The sequence below is a fragment of the Bos indicus genome, chromosome 11 (assembly GCF_029378745.1).
Source record: "Bos indicus isolate NIAB-ARS_2022 breed Sahiwal x Tharparkar chromosome 11, NIAB-ARS_B.indTharparkar_mat_pri_1.0, whole genome shotgun sequence".
Lineage (NCBI taxonomy): Eukaryota > Metazoa > Chordata > Mammalia > Artiodactyla > Bovidae > Bos > Bos indicus.
Window position 1 is genome coordinate 2,772,327 of NC_091770.1, and position 13,614 is coordinate 2,785,940.

The 13,614-nt window shown below is 55.4% G+C and overlaps 1 protein-coding gene across 6 annotated transcripts in view; it reads right to left on the bottom strand.

Annotated features, from left to right (window-relative positions):
• Positions 1–292: 292 nt before the first annotated feature.
• Positions 293–13,614, bottom strand: part of FAM178B (family with sequence similarity 178 member B) — a 108,861-nt gene continuing 95,539 nt past the window's right edge. For 4 of the 6 annotated variants that reach the window (XM_070798225.1, XM_070798226.1, XM_019969731.2 and 1 more), the window contains 3 exons: positions 2,981–3,058; positions 2,521–2,673; positions 293–667 (listed from right to left, as the gene is read on the bottom strand). In XM_070798225.1, coding sequence (XP_070654326.1) covers positions 635–667; positions 2,521–2,673; positions 2,981–3,058 — 264 coding nt within the window. In that variant the 3' untranslated portion in view covers positions 293–634. The remainder of the gene's footprint in view (positions 668–2,520; positions 2,674–2,980; positions 3,059–13,614) is intronic. The other 2 variants (XM_070798227.1, XM_070798228.1) reach the window with 2 other exon arrangements.

Genomic DNA, 13,614 nt, shown 5'->3' on the forward strand with positions numbered 1-13,614 from the left:
ACCATTTCACCCCATGGCTCTTCCCCAGTGGCAGCAGGGGGGTGGTTTCAGACTGGTCCAAACGGATGTTCCCCACCCCTGCTCCCAGGGTTTCTGACAGCTTTCAGGCCATAGCCAAGACTGTTCATAAACCCTGAAGGTTTAATAAACAGTCCTCTGCTGCAGGGGGCAGGGCAGGGCCTGAGACCCAGTCACACAACTGGCCCCGGGTGAGAATTCTGCAAAGCACAAGCGGAGAAATCAGGAAACTGGACGCTGGGCACAGGCCCTCAGTAAAGGATCGGAGGAACTCTTCTAAACCACTGATGCTGAGACTTTAGTGTGCAGAAAGAACCCTCACATAAACAACACAGGGAGAAGTGGAGGAGGGTGGGGAGGATGGTGGCTGGTGGCTCGGGAGGCCCAGGGAAACCAGAGTTTTGGAGACGATGGTCTTGGGGAGCAGAGACAATGGGGAAGGGATGGAGACGTGCAAGGCAGAACCCTTGCCCAGCGGGCCTCAGGGCAGCGGGGGAGGCAGGCGCTCGCTTTGGCTGGTTGGTCTTCCTCTGGCCTCCATCCTCCATGACTCGTTACCTAGGCCGTGTTCAGTTCTTGCGAGCCAGAAGCACCAGGCCACCCTTGCCCTGCTCCATTAGACACCTTCCCAGAGGCTGAAGTACTGAGCCTGCGGCAAAGAGAAAAACATGGTGTGATGGTCTGGGCCCGTGGGGCCCACGGACCTGATGTTCCCTGACTCTCCATTGCCCCTTGAACATCCACCAAGGCCTCCTCCTGCCACTCGCTAAGCCCCAGGGCTCCGGGGGCTCCTGTGCAGGTGAGGATGCGGCAGGTCAACAGGCCGCCCGGCCACAGCTCTGCCTTGCTTCCCTCTACTGCCAGTTCGCAGGCCCAGGCGGTATGAGGGGAAGCTGGGGCCTGGCCCTGGCTCGGCCAGGCTGCCAATCATGTTTCCTTCTTCTCCTGACAAGCACACCGCTTCCCACCAGAGACCAGTGTGATCTAGTCCCTCAGGGGTGGAGGGTGAGGCTTGCTCTCCAGCTTTCTCAGAGACTTGTGCAATCTGAGACCCAAGCCACAGCTTGTGGCTGATGTGTCAGCCCCAAGTCAGAGGTTACGGGCCGCTGGGGGGTGGGGCACGGAGGGGAAGGAGAGCTGGGGGTTCAGGGGCAGTGGGAGGGGAGTTGGAGACAGAGTTCTTAGGAGACCCAGCTCATCTCTATCAGGGGCTGGGGATGGGACGGCTGCTTATTGGCAGAACCGACAAGAGGCCAGAAGCCAGGCTGCCAGAGGGGCTGGACCGTGCTTAATTCTGCAGGCGTGCAAGTCAGGCTGGCTTGGTGCCTTGGTCTTGATATTTGCAAGCCACAGCCTGCGTGATGGAGCAAGCTGTTTAACCTCTCAGTGACTCTTCGCTAGCTTGACCATCTGTAAAATGGGATCGCAACAATACCTGCCTCATGGAGGGGGGCGGTTATGTGGATTCATGTAGAAGAGGATCTTTGTTCAATAAATACTAGCTATGAATATTATCACAAATCAATCCTAAAGGAAATCAACCCTGAATATTAACTGGAAGGACTGATGCTGAAGCTGAAGCTCCAATACTTTGGCCACCTGATGTGAAGAGCTGACTCACTGGAAAAGACCCTGACGCTGGGAAAGATTGAGGGCAGAAGGAGAAGGGGCGACAGGATGAGATGGTTGGATGGCATCACTGACTCAATGGACACGAGTTTGAGCAAACTCTCGGAGATAGTGAAGGGTGGGAGCGCCTGGGTTGCTGCAGCCCATGGGGTCACATGCAAAGAGTTTGACACGACTGAGTGACTGAACAGTTATCACTCCGAGAGTCTGAAAAATCAGGAGCGCAGGATCATTGCTACAAAAATTAGGAGGGACCAGAGCTGCTAAGAGTTGGGCCCGACTGAGCAACTTTACTTTCACTTTTCCCTTTCATGCATTGGAGAAGGAAATGGCAGCCCACTCCAGTGTTCTTGCCTGGAGAATCACAGGGACGGGGGAGCCTGGTGGGCCACCGTCTCTGGGGTCGCACAGAGTCGGACACGACTGAAGTGACTTAGCAGCAGCAGCAGCAGAGCCGCCTGGGTGTGTTCCTCCCAGCGGAGTGGGAGGCCAACCTCAAGCCTGCAGGACAGCTGGGCAGAGGGTGGACAGCTGGTGCCTCTGGTGTCCCTTCCTGGCACCGCTCTCGACAAACCGGCCCTCTGGTCTAGGCGCCTCCCTCTCTCTGGGGTGAAGTTTCTCTTTGCCTTTCCCCAGGAGTCAGCTTGTCTGTGTCCCCCTCACTGCACCCTGCCTGCCCTGGGCACTTGCCCCTTGGTAAGAAGGACGACGGTCCACCAGGGGTGCATCTCCCCCACCCCCACTGCCCTCTCCCATCTCCCAGCCAGGAGCCTGGCAGCTGCAGAGGGGGCAGACACTCTGCGGGCTCTGGTCAGTCAACTGACCACTTCCCTCCCCTTCCAAGCCTGGGGGCGAGTGGGGTGGGGGCACCACCTGGGGCTGGCAGTGTGCCAGCAGCTCCTGCCAGCGGATGTAGGTCTGGGCAGCTAGGTCCTTGAGTGTGGTCTGATGCATGGCCTGGGGGCTCTCCCGGATATGGGTGTTGATGTGGCGGTCCAACTGCATGCAGAGCAGCTGCAGCTCTCCCTGCAGAGGCCACGGGAGGGCAGGGAGGGCAGGGAGGGCGGGCCACAGGGTAGGGGAGGGGAGCACGGAGTTAGAGAAAGAGGAGGATGGATTTGAGTGACTGCTCAGCAGTGGGGCAGGAAAGGGAGGGGAGGCATGGGCGACTGGGGGCACGGGTCAGTATCCCTTCAGAGGGCCTGCTGGGAGGAGGATGAGGCCGGCTCCCCCAGGCCTGCTTTTTTCTCAGCCTCCCACTCTTTCCAGTTCCTGGCAGTGGGCTGGGCTCCTCCACCGCCAGCCCCAGCCCAGCCTCTCTCAGGAGACTCACCCACTGGTCTGGAGTAATGTCCTGGCAGCTGACCACCACCCCGGCCAGGGTCAGGAGGCTGTGGCACAGGTAGCAGGCCTGGGGAGAGACGGGCTTCCTTGACTCCACTGCTGCAAGCCCAGCCTGGGTTTCCCGTGCCAACAGTGTCTGGGAGGCATCTTCCAAGAGGGGTCTGGGCCCCACTCACTCAGCACTCTCTAGGGCCCTGATGAATGACCATCCTCTCCTGCTTCAGTAAAGGAAGAACTCTCTGCCACCTGGAAATTCACACTGTCCCCCAGCCCTGGGGCTCCCGTGGACACCCCTTCACAGACAGATGTGCGGGTCAGTCTGACACCCTCGCTGTGCTGACCCGAGGCGGCACAGAGGGAAGGAAGTCTGGTTGAGCATTTGCCCCCTCACCCACCTACTCATGCCCTTGCTCTCGCCCCCTGGACAACCAGGGCTGAACTTAGGACCAAGGCCAGTTCTATCTGATAAGAGGATGCTTTGATCCCCTGGTCCCCTTGGAGGCTGTTGGGGCCCATTCGTTTATGGGACATTCACCTGCTACACAGAGGGAATGAAGGGCAGGGCTCACCTGCCCCGAAGACGGGCGAGGCTCCTGCCGTGAAGACAGCCGGCTCCTGGCACCCAGCGGGCACACCCCTCCCCCACTCAGAGGCTCCCACTGCCTCGTCCCCTTCAGGCTCCTTCTAAGATAGGAAGGGTGGCAGGAAACACCCCACCGTGGTGCCCCGGGCAGATAAGCCACCCCGAGGCTGTGCTGGGAGGGGACAGGCAGGCTCCAGAGGTGGCCAGCCGGGCTCCGGCTTGGTGATAATGGGGTGGGAGCTCAGAGTCAGCCGAGGTTCCCCTGTTCCCCCACTTCCCCTGCCCTTATCACCCTCCCCCTTTACAGCATCTGGAGGTACCCCAGAAATAGTGACAGCCTCTTTGCAGAGTCGGCGGCCTCCTAGGGGCAGAAGCTGGAGCCATGTTTGAGGACAGCAGACACTGTGGAGTGTAGACATTCTTCTCCCACTCAAACACCATGTGCAAAATCCGAGGACACAGGCCACCTGCCCCGCTCCTCCAGCAGCACCTGTGCTGCCCAGGCCCCAGCCTGCTCTTTAGCACAACGTCTGAGGCCTGCAGGTGGCCGATGCCATGGGCTGGCCGGGTTGGGACTTGACACCTGGCAGCAAGGGAAAAGTAGGAGCCCACTGGGTGTGCCTCCAGGCCGTGATGCCCCCGGGGGTGCTGGGGAACGATCCAGCACCCCTAGCCAGCTCCATCTGCAGGATTCCCCTTCCCCAGCCTGGCCTTGCCCTCGGAGGCCCAGGGCATTTGGAACTCCTGAACTCTGCAGTCCTGGCAAACGGCTCTTTCCCGCCACCTCAGCCCCAGAGAGCAGGCTCAGGCCTGTGTACCAGACGCTGTACCCTGACTAAGACACCGCCGCAAACACCCAGACGCTAGAGGGGAAAAGGTACTTCAGGAAGGCAATTGTCTGGTCCATGAATACTGAATGAAATCTCAGCTTCGCCTTGGCCGGGAAGGAGAAAGGGTCCTTCCACCTTTCGGGGAAGGAGGTCGCGGTGATGTGTAGTAGTTCTGAAGGCTTCAGGGAGGAAGTGACTAAACCCAACCAGGCCCCAAAGGAGCAGTAGGATTTGAGGTGAAGATGGCCCTGTGGGGGCGGGAATCACACCAGCAGACAGACCCCAGGGGTTGATGCAAGAAGCTGAGGCAGGGCTCACTTCTGGGAGACCGATCGCTGCTGGGGAACCAGCTGAGCTGGAGCAGAGGGAGGGAGGGGCACCCTGGAAACAGCTGGCTGGCGGCAGAGGGGTCAGACAGCGGGCAATGGAGGCCATTCAGAGCTGCTCTGGAGTAGGGAGACCACGCAGTGGGGGACAGAGGGGGTTAGGGGGCACGTGGGGAAAGCAGACACTAGAATCTGTTGGGATAGAATCCACCCAAGTGGAACCACGACTCTGAGAAGAATTACAGCTCCTCCTTCATCTTTTTTTTTAAGATTATTTCTTTACACTGTGTGTGCTTTCCTCATATAATCAGAATATAATGAAAAAAATTTTACATTAATTTTAAAGGAGACAGTGCCAATTATAACTGACCATGTCCAGTTCGGTCTGGGGTGGGTGTGGGGCGGGGCAGAGGGCGGAGACCTTGGAAAGCACCGAGCCCGAGGCTGGTCTTGGAGAGGGGCTTTGAGCAAGTGGAGGGAGAAGCTGAGAAGGGGGGACGCCAAGGAAAACATCCAGGGGCAATGACTGCAGGGAGGGTGGCTGGGAGGGGCAAGCTTGGGAGTGTGGCAGAGGGCAGAGAGAACCTGAGGCTTGTAAACATTTACTTGTTTACAGGTGACATGCCAGCTGGACCACTGGCTCAGGTGGAGGCTCTGGCCCGCCTTCCCCTGGCCCCTGACCCCCAACTCCTCTCAGAACTATCTTCCTGGCTGGGAGGCGTGGTGAGGGTGGGCCTGGGATCTGAAAACAGCCCTGGAGGGAAGTCTGTGCAGTGGGGAATTACTGAGAAAAAAAAAAACAAAACAGGTTTCACAATTTCATTCTTATGCCGATTCCCATCATTGAATCTGGAGGGAAAATCCCAGGAATACGATCCTGAATATGGGGCTTTTTTTTGGCAGGGGGAGGTGAGGGATTGGAAGGAAAGCTGACCTTTTCCAGTCCTGTGGCCACTGCTGAGTTGTCCAAATTTGCTGGCATATTGAGTGCAGCACTTTCACAGCATCATCTTTTAGGATTTGAAATAGCTCAACTGGAATTCCATCACCTCCACTAGCTTTATTCGTAGTGATGTTTCCTAAGGCTCACTTGACTTCCCATTCCAGGATGTCTGGCTCTAGTGATGTGAGTGATCACATCATCATGATTATCTGGGTCATGAAGATCTTTTTTGTATATTTCTTCTGTGTATTCTTGCCATCCCTTCTTAATATCTTCTGCTTCTGTTAGGTCCATACCATTTCTGTCCTTTATTGTGTCCATCTTTGCGTGAAATGTTCCCTTGGTATCTCTAATTTTCTTGAAGAGATCTCTAGACTTTCCCATTCAATTGTTTTCCTCTATTTCTTTGCGTTGATCGCTGAGGAAGGCTTTCTTATCTCTCCTCGCTATTCTTTGGAACTCTGCATTCAGATGCTTACATCTTTCCTTTTCTCCTTTGCCTTTATTGTCACCCTGCTTATTTAACTTATATGCAGAGTACATCATGAGAAATGCTGAATGAAGCACAAGCTGGAATATAACCTCAAATATGCAGATGACACCACCCTTATGGCAGAAAGCAAAGAACTAAAGAGTCTCTTGATGAAAGTGAAAGAGAAGAGTGAAAAAGTTGGCTTAAAACTCAACATTCAGAAAACTAACATCATGGCATCTGGTCCAATCACTTCATGGCAAATACACGGGGCAACAATGCAAACAGTGAGAGTCCTTATTTTTTTGGTTCCAAAATTACTGCAGATGGTGACTGCAGCCATGAAATTAAAAGACGCTTGCTCCTTGGAAGGAAAGCTATGAACACTCTAGACAGCATATTAAAAAACAGAGACATTACTTTGCCAACAAAGGTCCGTCTAATCAAGGCTATGGTTTTTCCAGTAGTCATGTATGGATGTGAGAGTTGGACTGTGAAGAAAGCTGAGCGCTGAAGAATTGATGCTTTTGAACTGTGGTGTTGGAGAAGACTCTTGAGAGTTCCTTGGACTGCAAGGAGATCCAACCAGTCCATCCTAAAGGAGATCAGTCCTGGGTGTTCACTGGAAGGACTGATGCTGAAGCTGAAACTCCAATACTTTGGCCACCTGATGCAAAGAACTGACTTACTAGAAAAGACCCAGATGCTGGGAAAGATCGAAGGTGGGAGGAGAAGGGGACAACAGAGGATGAGATGGTTGGATGGACATGAGTTTGAGTAAGCTCTGGGAGTTGGTGATGGACAGGGAAGCCTGGCATGCTGCAGTCCATGGGGTCGCAAAGAGTTGGACAAGACTGAGCGACTGAACTGAACTAAGGTGTGGGAACAGCAAGAAGGAATAAGTAATTCTGAAGAAAAGCCCTTTAAATCACCTTTTATAAGTTGATTTTCCAAAGGACAACACCTACCTGGAAGGATGACTGGGAGCATGTGAGGGTGACCCCTGCAGGTGGGCCTAAGTGAGCGGAGGCCCTTTAGGAAAGACTGCTCTGATTGAAGGGAATAAGGTACCACCTGTGGTCAGAAATCAGGACCCAGACAGCAGTCTTGACAGTGGTGCTTTAGGAAAAAGGGGGCTTCCCTGATAGCTCAGACAGTAAAGAATCTGTCTGCAATGTTGGAGACCAGGATTCGATCCCTGGGTTCAATCCCTGGGCAGGGCATGGCAACCCACTCCAGAAATCTTGCCTAGAGAATCCCATGGACAGAAGAGCCTGGTGGGCTACAGTCCATAGGGTTACAAAGAGTCAGACGTGACTGAGAGGCTGAACACTCTAGAAAAAAGGACTTTGTTAGCAGCAGAGTCGCGTAGACCATTCCTCCACTCATACCCCCTAGACCCGCGGTCTCTGCTTTGAGGGGACGGGGAGAGGTAAGGCAGTGTGTGTCCTCTGGTTCAGACACAGGGACAGACCAGGGCACTGGGGGCCTGCCAGGATTCTCCTGAACCCCCAGCCTCCCCCAGGCTCCTCTCCCCGGCCCTGTTTCTGTGAAGGTCAGAATGTGAGCGCAGAGGGGGCTCCTGGAGGCCCTCCGGGGAGATGGGGTGGTTCGGGTTGGGCAGGAGACAGTGAACAGCCAGGTGTGAGGGCTGCGTTTCCTGCTCCGTTTGAGCTGTGACCAATTCCTGAACTCAGCAAGCCCCATCCTGTCCTGCTGGCACCACAGAGACGTAGGGAAGGGAAGCTGGGCAGAGGCCAAGCCTTGGCAGGCCAGGGCCGCAAGCGCTTGGTGGCCCTTCCTCCAGCCCGCGCTCCCTTTGTTTGTTGTTGTTTCATCGCTCAGTTGTGCCTGACTGTTTGCGACCCTGCGGACTGTAGCCCGCCAGCTCCTCTCTCCTTGGGATTCTCCAATCAAGAACACTGGAGTGGGTTGCCACTTCCTTCTGCAGGGGGTCTTCCCAGATCCAGGGACCAAACCTAGTTTCCTGGGTTAGCAGGCGTGTTCTTTAGCCCTGAGCCACCTGGGAAGCCCAGGTCCTCAAGGGCAGGTGTGTTTGTGTATGCGGGGATAGGGGTCGGCGTGGCTTCAGGGTCACCCAGCAGTGCGGGGGGCATGCCCCTGGTAGGGGTTCGTGTCCCTCCAAGCCTGGACATCTTGTCTGTAGAATGGGCCCCTCCCCAGCTCCACAGCTCAAGCCACCCAGTCCCTCCAGACTGGCCGTGAGTGGAGGCTGAGAAGCCCCCATGGGAAACAGGGCCTGGAAACCTCAGTCAACAACTTGGGGAGAGGCAGAGTCTGAGACACGGGACGTGCCTGAACCCAATGCTGACAAGAAAGGACGGTCCCTTTCCACCGCGGCCAGCAGAGCCTGCGGCTTCCATCTTCTGGGTCTGGTGGGCGGGCTTTTCTGAGAAGAGCTGTGCTGGATGCCTCCTTCCCGGCTCCAGAGCCTGGAGGCCGCCCTGTCCTCCCCCTGGGGAAGGATGACAAGGCAGAGAGATAGGAGACAGGCCCGCAGGGCTTGTCACCGTGAGGGGCTGGGGGAGGGGAAGGCCACTGCCTCCTTTTCTGGTCCAGCTAGTTCCAACCCGGGAACTGCTGGCCAAGTCTCCGTTTGTAGAGCTTTCGTCATAAGACGAAGGGAGAAAGGGTGGACGTTTCCCAGGAAATTCATGCTTTAGAAAATTCCCCTCTAGCTAATGCCAAGGGAGCTGGCTGTGCGTTATTTACCCTAAGAAAGGGCAGAGAGGGGGAGGGAGAGGATGTCCCAGGAAGCCTCGAGAACTGTGCAGTTTCTCCCACCTCGGATCTGACCAAGAGCCTAGGATCACCCGAGGTAACCCTTTGAACCCAGCCCCCTCCCCAGACGCTGCCAGCCTGGGGCCCGGGTGAGGGTGGGGTATGGGAGACCTTGCCCTTGGTTGGAGGATCCTTCAGGAGCAATCCAGCCAGGCTCTGGGGTGGCTGCTGTGGGGGGTTGGAGGTGGGAAAACTCAGGCTGACCAAGGAACACCCGCTGGGAAGGACAGACTGACTCAAAGGACCTTCTAGCCAGTCTGCCGGGGCCCAGGAGCACACGATGCACAGGCATGGTTCAGCAAGCTGGCCTTCAAAGCCGACTGCTGCCCGGGCCCCTGCCTGGGGTGCCAGGACCCCAGAGCAGCTCCCCTGGGCTCGCTGCTCCATGCTCACAGGCTCTGGGAGAGAGGCTGTCCTGGGGCCACAGTCCACTCTGCTCTCAGCCCCATTTGGAACACCTGTGCCATAGGTCCCATCGCTACCACCTGTGGGTCCCCTCGGGGGGTTTGATCCCTTGGAGATGTTAGGTAGGTAGAATAGGGAAAAGGAGTCCAAAATGGCCGTGGCTAAAAAAGACAAGGAAGGTCCGAGGACCAGAGTGAAGACTTCAGGCAGAACAAACAGAACAAACAGCACTCCTGGCTAAGCCCAATTTGCATAGGGCAGGCCCAGGTGGAGGAAAAAACTTATAAAAGGAGGAGCCAAAGCGCTTTCTCACGGACTCTCTCTCCCGCGTGCATGCGCGCGCGCCCTCTCTCTCTCTTTCTCCCTCCCCACGCACTCCTCCACTCTCTTCTCTTCGAGTCTTGGATTCTCCTGCTATCTTCTAAATAAAATGGAGCTGTAACACTAATTTGCCTAAGAGCTGTAACACGGTTTGTCCAAGACCCGAGAGCTGTGATGCGCCGAGGGCTTTAATGTCCGTTGCTCCAAATCTTTGTTGTGACAAGACAAAGAACCGAGGAACATACACTCGCGTGACAGAGACACACACATGCTGAAGGTTGGTTCTAGTACCAGTGAAGTCTGGGAAAGACTGAACCATTTCAAGCCCAAGGCTAGAGCTGGGTCCTAATGCATTCTCTTCCTTGCTTTCTCCATTTGTCAAACTGAGCCCTATAGCCCCACTGCACAGTACCCTGACCCAGCACACTCCCACAGAGGCCACAGTAGATGTGGAAGCTGAGCTTAGAGAGGTCCCGACTGCATGACTACCTCCAGTAAGGCTTAGGAGTGAAACCGATGTGCGTACATGCTCCCTTAAGCTGGACGAGCTGTGAATGTTTCCTAACAGATTTAACCCTGGGGGCTGCAGGCCAGAGCCCCAGGAGAGGCAAATAACAACAAAAATAACTAGTCATGAATAATCCTGAAGTGGGCCTCCCCGGTGGCTCAGTGGTAAAGAATCTACCTGGAGTGCAGGAGATGTGAGTTTGATCCTTGGGTCAGGAAGATCCCCTGGAGGAGGAAATGGCAACCCACTCCAGTATTCTTGCCTAGGAAATCCCATGGACAGAGGGGCCTGGCAGGCTACAGTCCATGGGCTTGCAAAGACTGGACACAACTGAGCGACCCCAGGGGCTCATCAGGTAAAGAATCTGCCTGCCAATGCAGGAGACACAGGAGAAGGGGGTTTGATCCCTGGGTTGGGAAGATCCCCTGCTAAACAACAACTAGAGGAGAACCCCTGCTAAACAACAACTAGAGGAGAAAATGGCACCCCACTCCAGTACTCTTGCTTGGAAAATCCCATGGACAGAGGAGCCTGAAGGGCTATAGTCCACCAGGTCGCAAAGAGTCGGACATGACTTAGCAACTAAACAACAGTCCTGAGGTAGGGTACGTGCGGGGTCCCAGGCCAAGAGCCTCAGCGTGGTGACAGACAGATAAGAGGGGATGCACTTCCCTGGGCAAGCTGCTTCTGGACCTGTCCTGGAGAGTGGTACCTTCTAACACCTCTAGGATGCTATTTCTTCCTATCTTCTTCCATCCCACAAGTTAACTGCATGATTTATTCTTCTTGCTCAGGCTGCTCCTGCTCCAACATCACACTCTCTGACCTTGGCTTCAGTAAGCCCCAGAAGCAGCAAGTGGAGGGCGGTGCCCAAACGAAAGCCGAGTTTGAAAGTGACTGACCAGGGCAGGTCACTGGTCACAAGTCCCAGAGAGAAGGAAATGACAGGGACGCACGCACCATCACCAGGAAATGACATGATGACACAGCACCTCTTCCCAGCCCAGGGTCCCTGAGAGCCCAGGCCACAGAGGCCAGAGAATAGACGTCACAGCCGCAGGCCTGCCAGACTCAGCCCGGGGGCCTGCGAGGCCAGACACTCAATGCTGTAAATGAAAGCGCCTCTTTAGGCAAGGGCGTGGGCGGAGCCCTAAACAAGGAGCAGGATGAGGCCGACAGGGTGATGGGAGATGGGCTGGCAGCCTCCAGTGGGACCAGGACTTCTGGCTCAGCCGCCAGGAACGGCCACCTCCTAGACAGCTGCTCTCAAAGCCCCAGCTGGGCGGAGAGATGTGATATGATGTCTCTGTTGAGGCTGTGAGAGGACCCCGGGGCCCAGCCTGGGTCCCCCTCTACAGATTCCTCAGAAGATGAGCCCCTCACCTGCTCTTTTAGCTGTCCACAGGAAGTGCGTTCACAGACCTGAGACCCTGAGCTCACTGGAAAGGGACGGAGGGATTCTTTTTCAGCTGTATCCTGAACTTGGAATTGGACCTGGAGTGGCCCTGGTCCCTGGGCTCAGCAGTGAGATACGGAAGGAACTGGGTGCCTTGGTGGGGCCAGGTGGGAAGGAGATGAGTGTGTTAGACGCTCAGTCGTGTCCAACTCTTTGAGACCCTATGGACTGTAGCCCGCCAGGCTCCTCTGTCCATGGGATTCTCCAGGCAAGAATACTGGAGTGGGTAGTTGTTCCCTTCTCCAGGGGATCTTCCCAACCTGGGGACTGAAGCTGGGTCTTCCGCGTTGCAGGCGGATTCCTTACTGTCTGAGCCACCAGGGAAGCCCTGTGAAAGAGATAAGCTGAGGCAAAAGCAGGAAGGCTGAGGGATTTTTCTTCCTGTGGATCTGCTGCAGGGGGTTATCTGGGAACATCTGCCCCGTCCAATGTCCACGGGTGGGAGGAACCAAGGGGCTGTAGGCAAACCCTTGTGAGCGCGCTCCCACCCAGCCTACTCTTCCTTTCTGGCTTCCTGCTGGCCATGGGGTCAGGGGAGATGACAGGCAGGGACTGACAGCCCTTTCTGCTTCTTGGCTGGGACAGAGACCCTGACCCCAGGGGGATCTGGAACCGAGGCCCTGCTCTGCCGGCTGCCCTGAGAGGGATGGGATTCTCAGTGCCTCTGTCTGGGAATCTATGTCTGGGTGTGCGCGAGCACACCAGTGCATGGGTGCACTGCAGGGAGCCCCTGAAACTAGCCGGGGTGCGGGTAAAGGCCTCCTCCAGGAGAGGAGAGGCCCCTTGGAGCAGTGGCTTCCTGCTTTCTCTTTCTTATCTTTCTTACTCACTGAGTTGTTGGGAAGCACTTCCCTCCTTACATTTCCCAAATGGGGCTCTGAAGACCAGAGGGATGCTGTGGACACTCAGGTTTCCCAGTGCCCAGGATCCCATCCCCTCCTTCTGTCAAGTCCCAGCCTCCTGTCCCCAACACCCAGGCCAAGGTGCCCCATAGTGGGGACTTCAGCCCTGACTCCAGGTGAAGCCCAGTAGTCTAGGCCTGCCAATCACTGTATGCCTGGCTATGTGACTGGCTGAGAGGTGAGCACACGACTCAAGCCAAGCCAACCACACTCAACTGTGGGACTCTGTTAGGATCTAGCACAGAAGCTCTTTCTTCTCCCTGGCTAGGGAGTCGGCTTAAAACTCTATATTAAAACAACTAAGATCATGGCATTCGACCCCATTACTTCATGGCAAACAGAAGGGAAAAAGGTGGAAGCAGTGACAGGTTTCTTCTGCTTCGGCTCTAAAATCACTGTGGAAGGTGACTGCAGCCATCAAATTAGAAGACGACTGCTTCTTGGCAGGAAAGTTATGACAAACCCAGACAGTGTGTTAAAAAGCAGAGACATCTTTGCCCACAAAGGTCTGTATAGTCAAGGCTATGATCTTTGCAGTAGTCATGTATGGATATGAGAGCTGGACAATAAAGAAGGCTGAGCACTGAAGAATTGATGCTTTTGAACTGTGGTGTTGGAGAAGACTCTTGAGAGTCCCTTGGACTGCAGGGAGATCAAACCAGTCCATCTTGAAGGAAATCAATCCTGAATACTCTTTGGAAGGACTGATGCTGAAGCTAAAGCTCTAATACTTTGGCCACCTGATGAGAACAGCTGATTTATTGGAAAAAACCCCGATGCTGGGAAAGACTGAGGCAGAAGAAGAAGAGGGCAACAGAAGATGAGATGGTTGGATGTTGTCACTGATTTAATAGACATGAATTTGGGCAAACTCCAGGAAATGGTGAGGAACAGGGAAGCCTGGCGTGCTACAGTCCGTGGGGTCGCGAAGAGTGTGCTCTCACTGCTGGGCCCTGGGTTTGCTCCTTGGTTAGGGAACTAAGATCCTGCAAGCCGGCCCTGCTCCCCTCCACTGGCCTTCTCGAGACTGGTGGGTGGGGCTGGGTATACAGAGATGGGGAAGGGTTCCTCACCA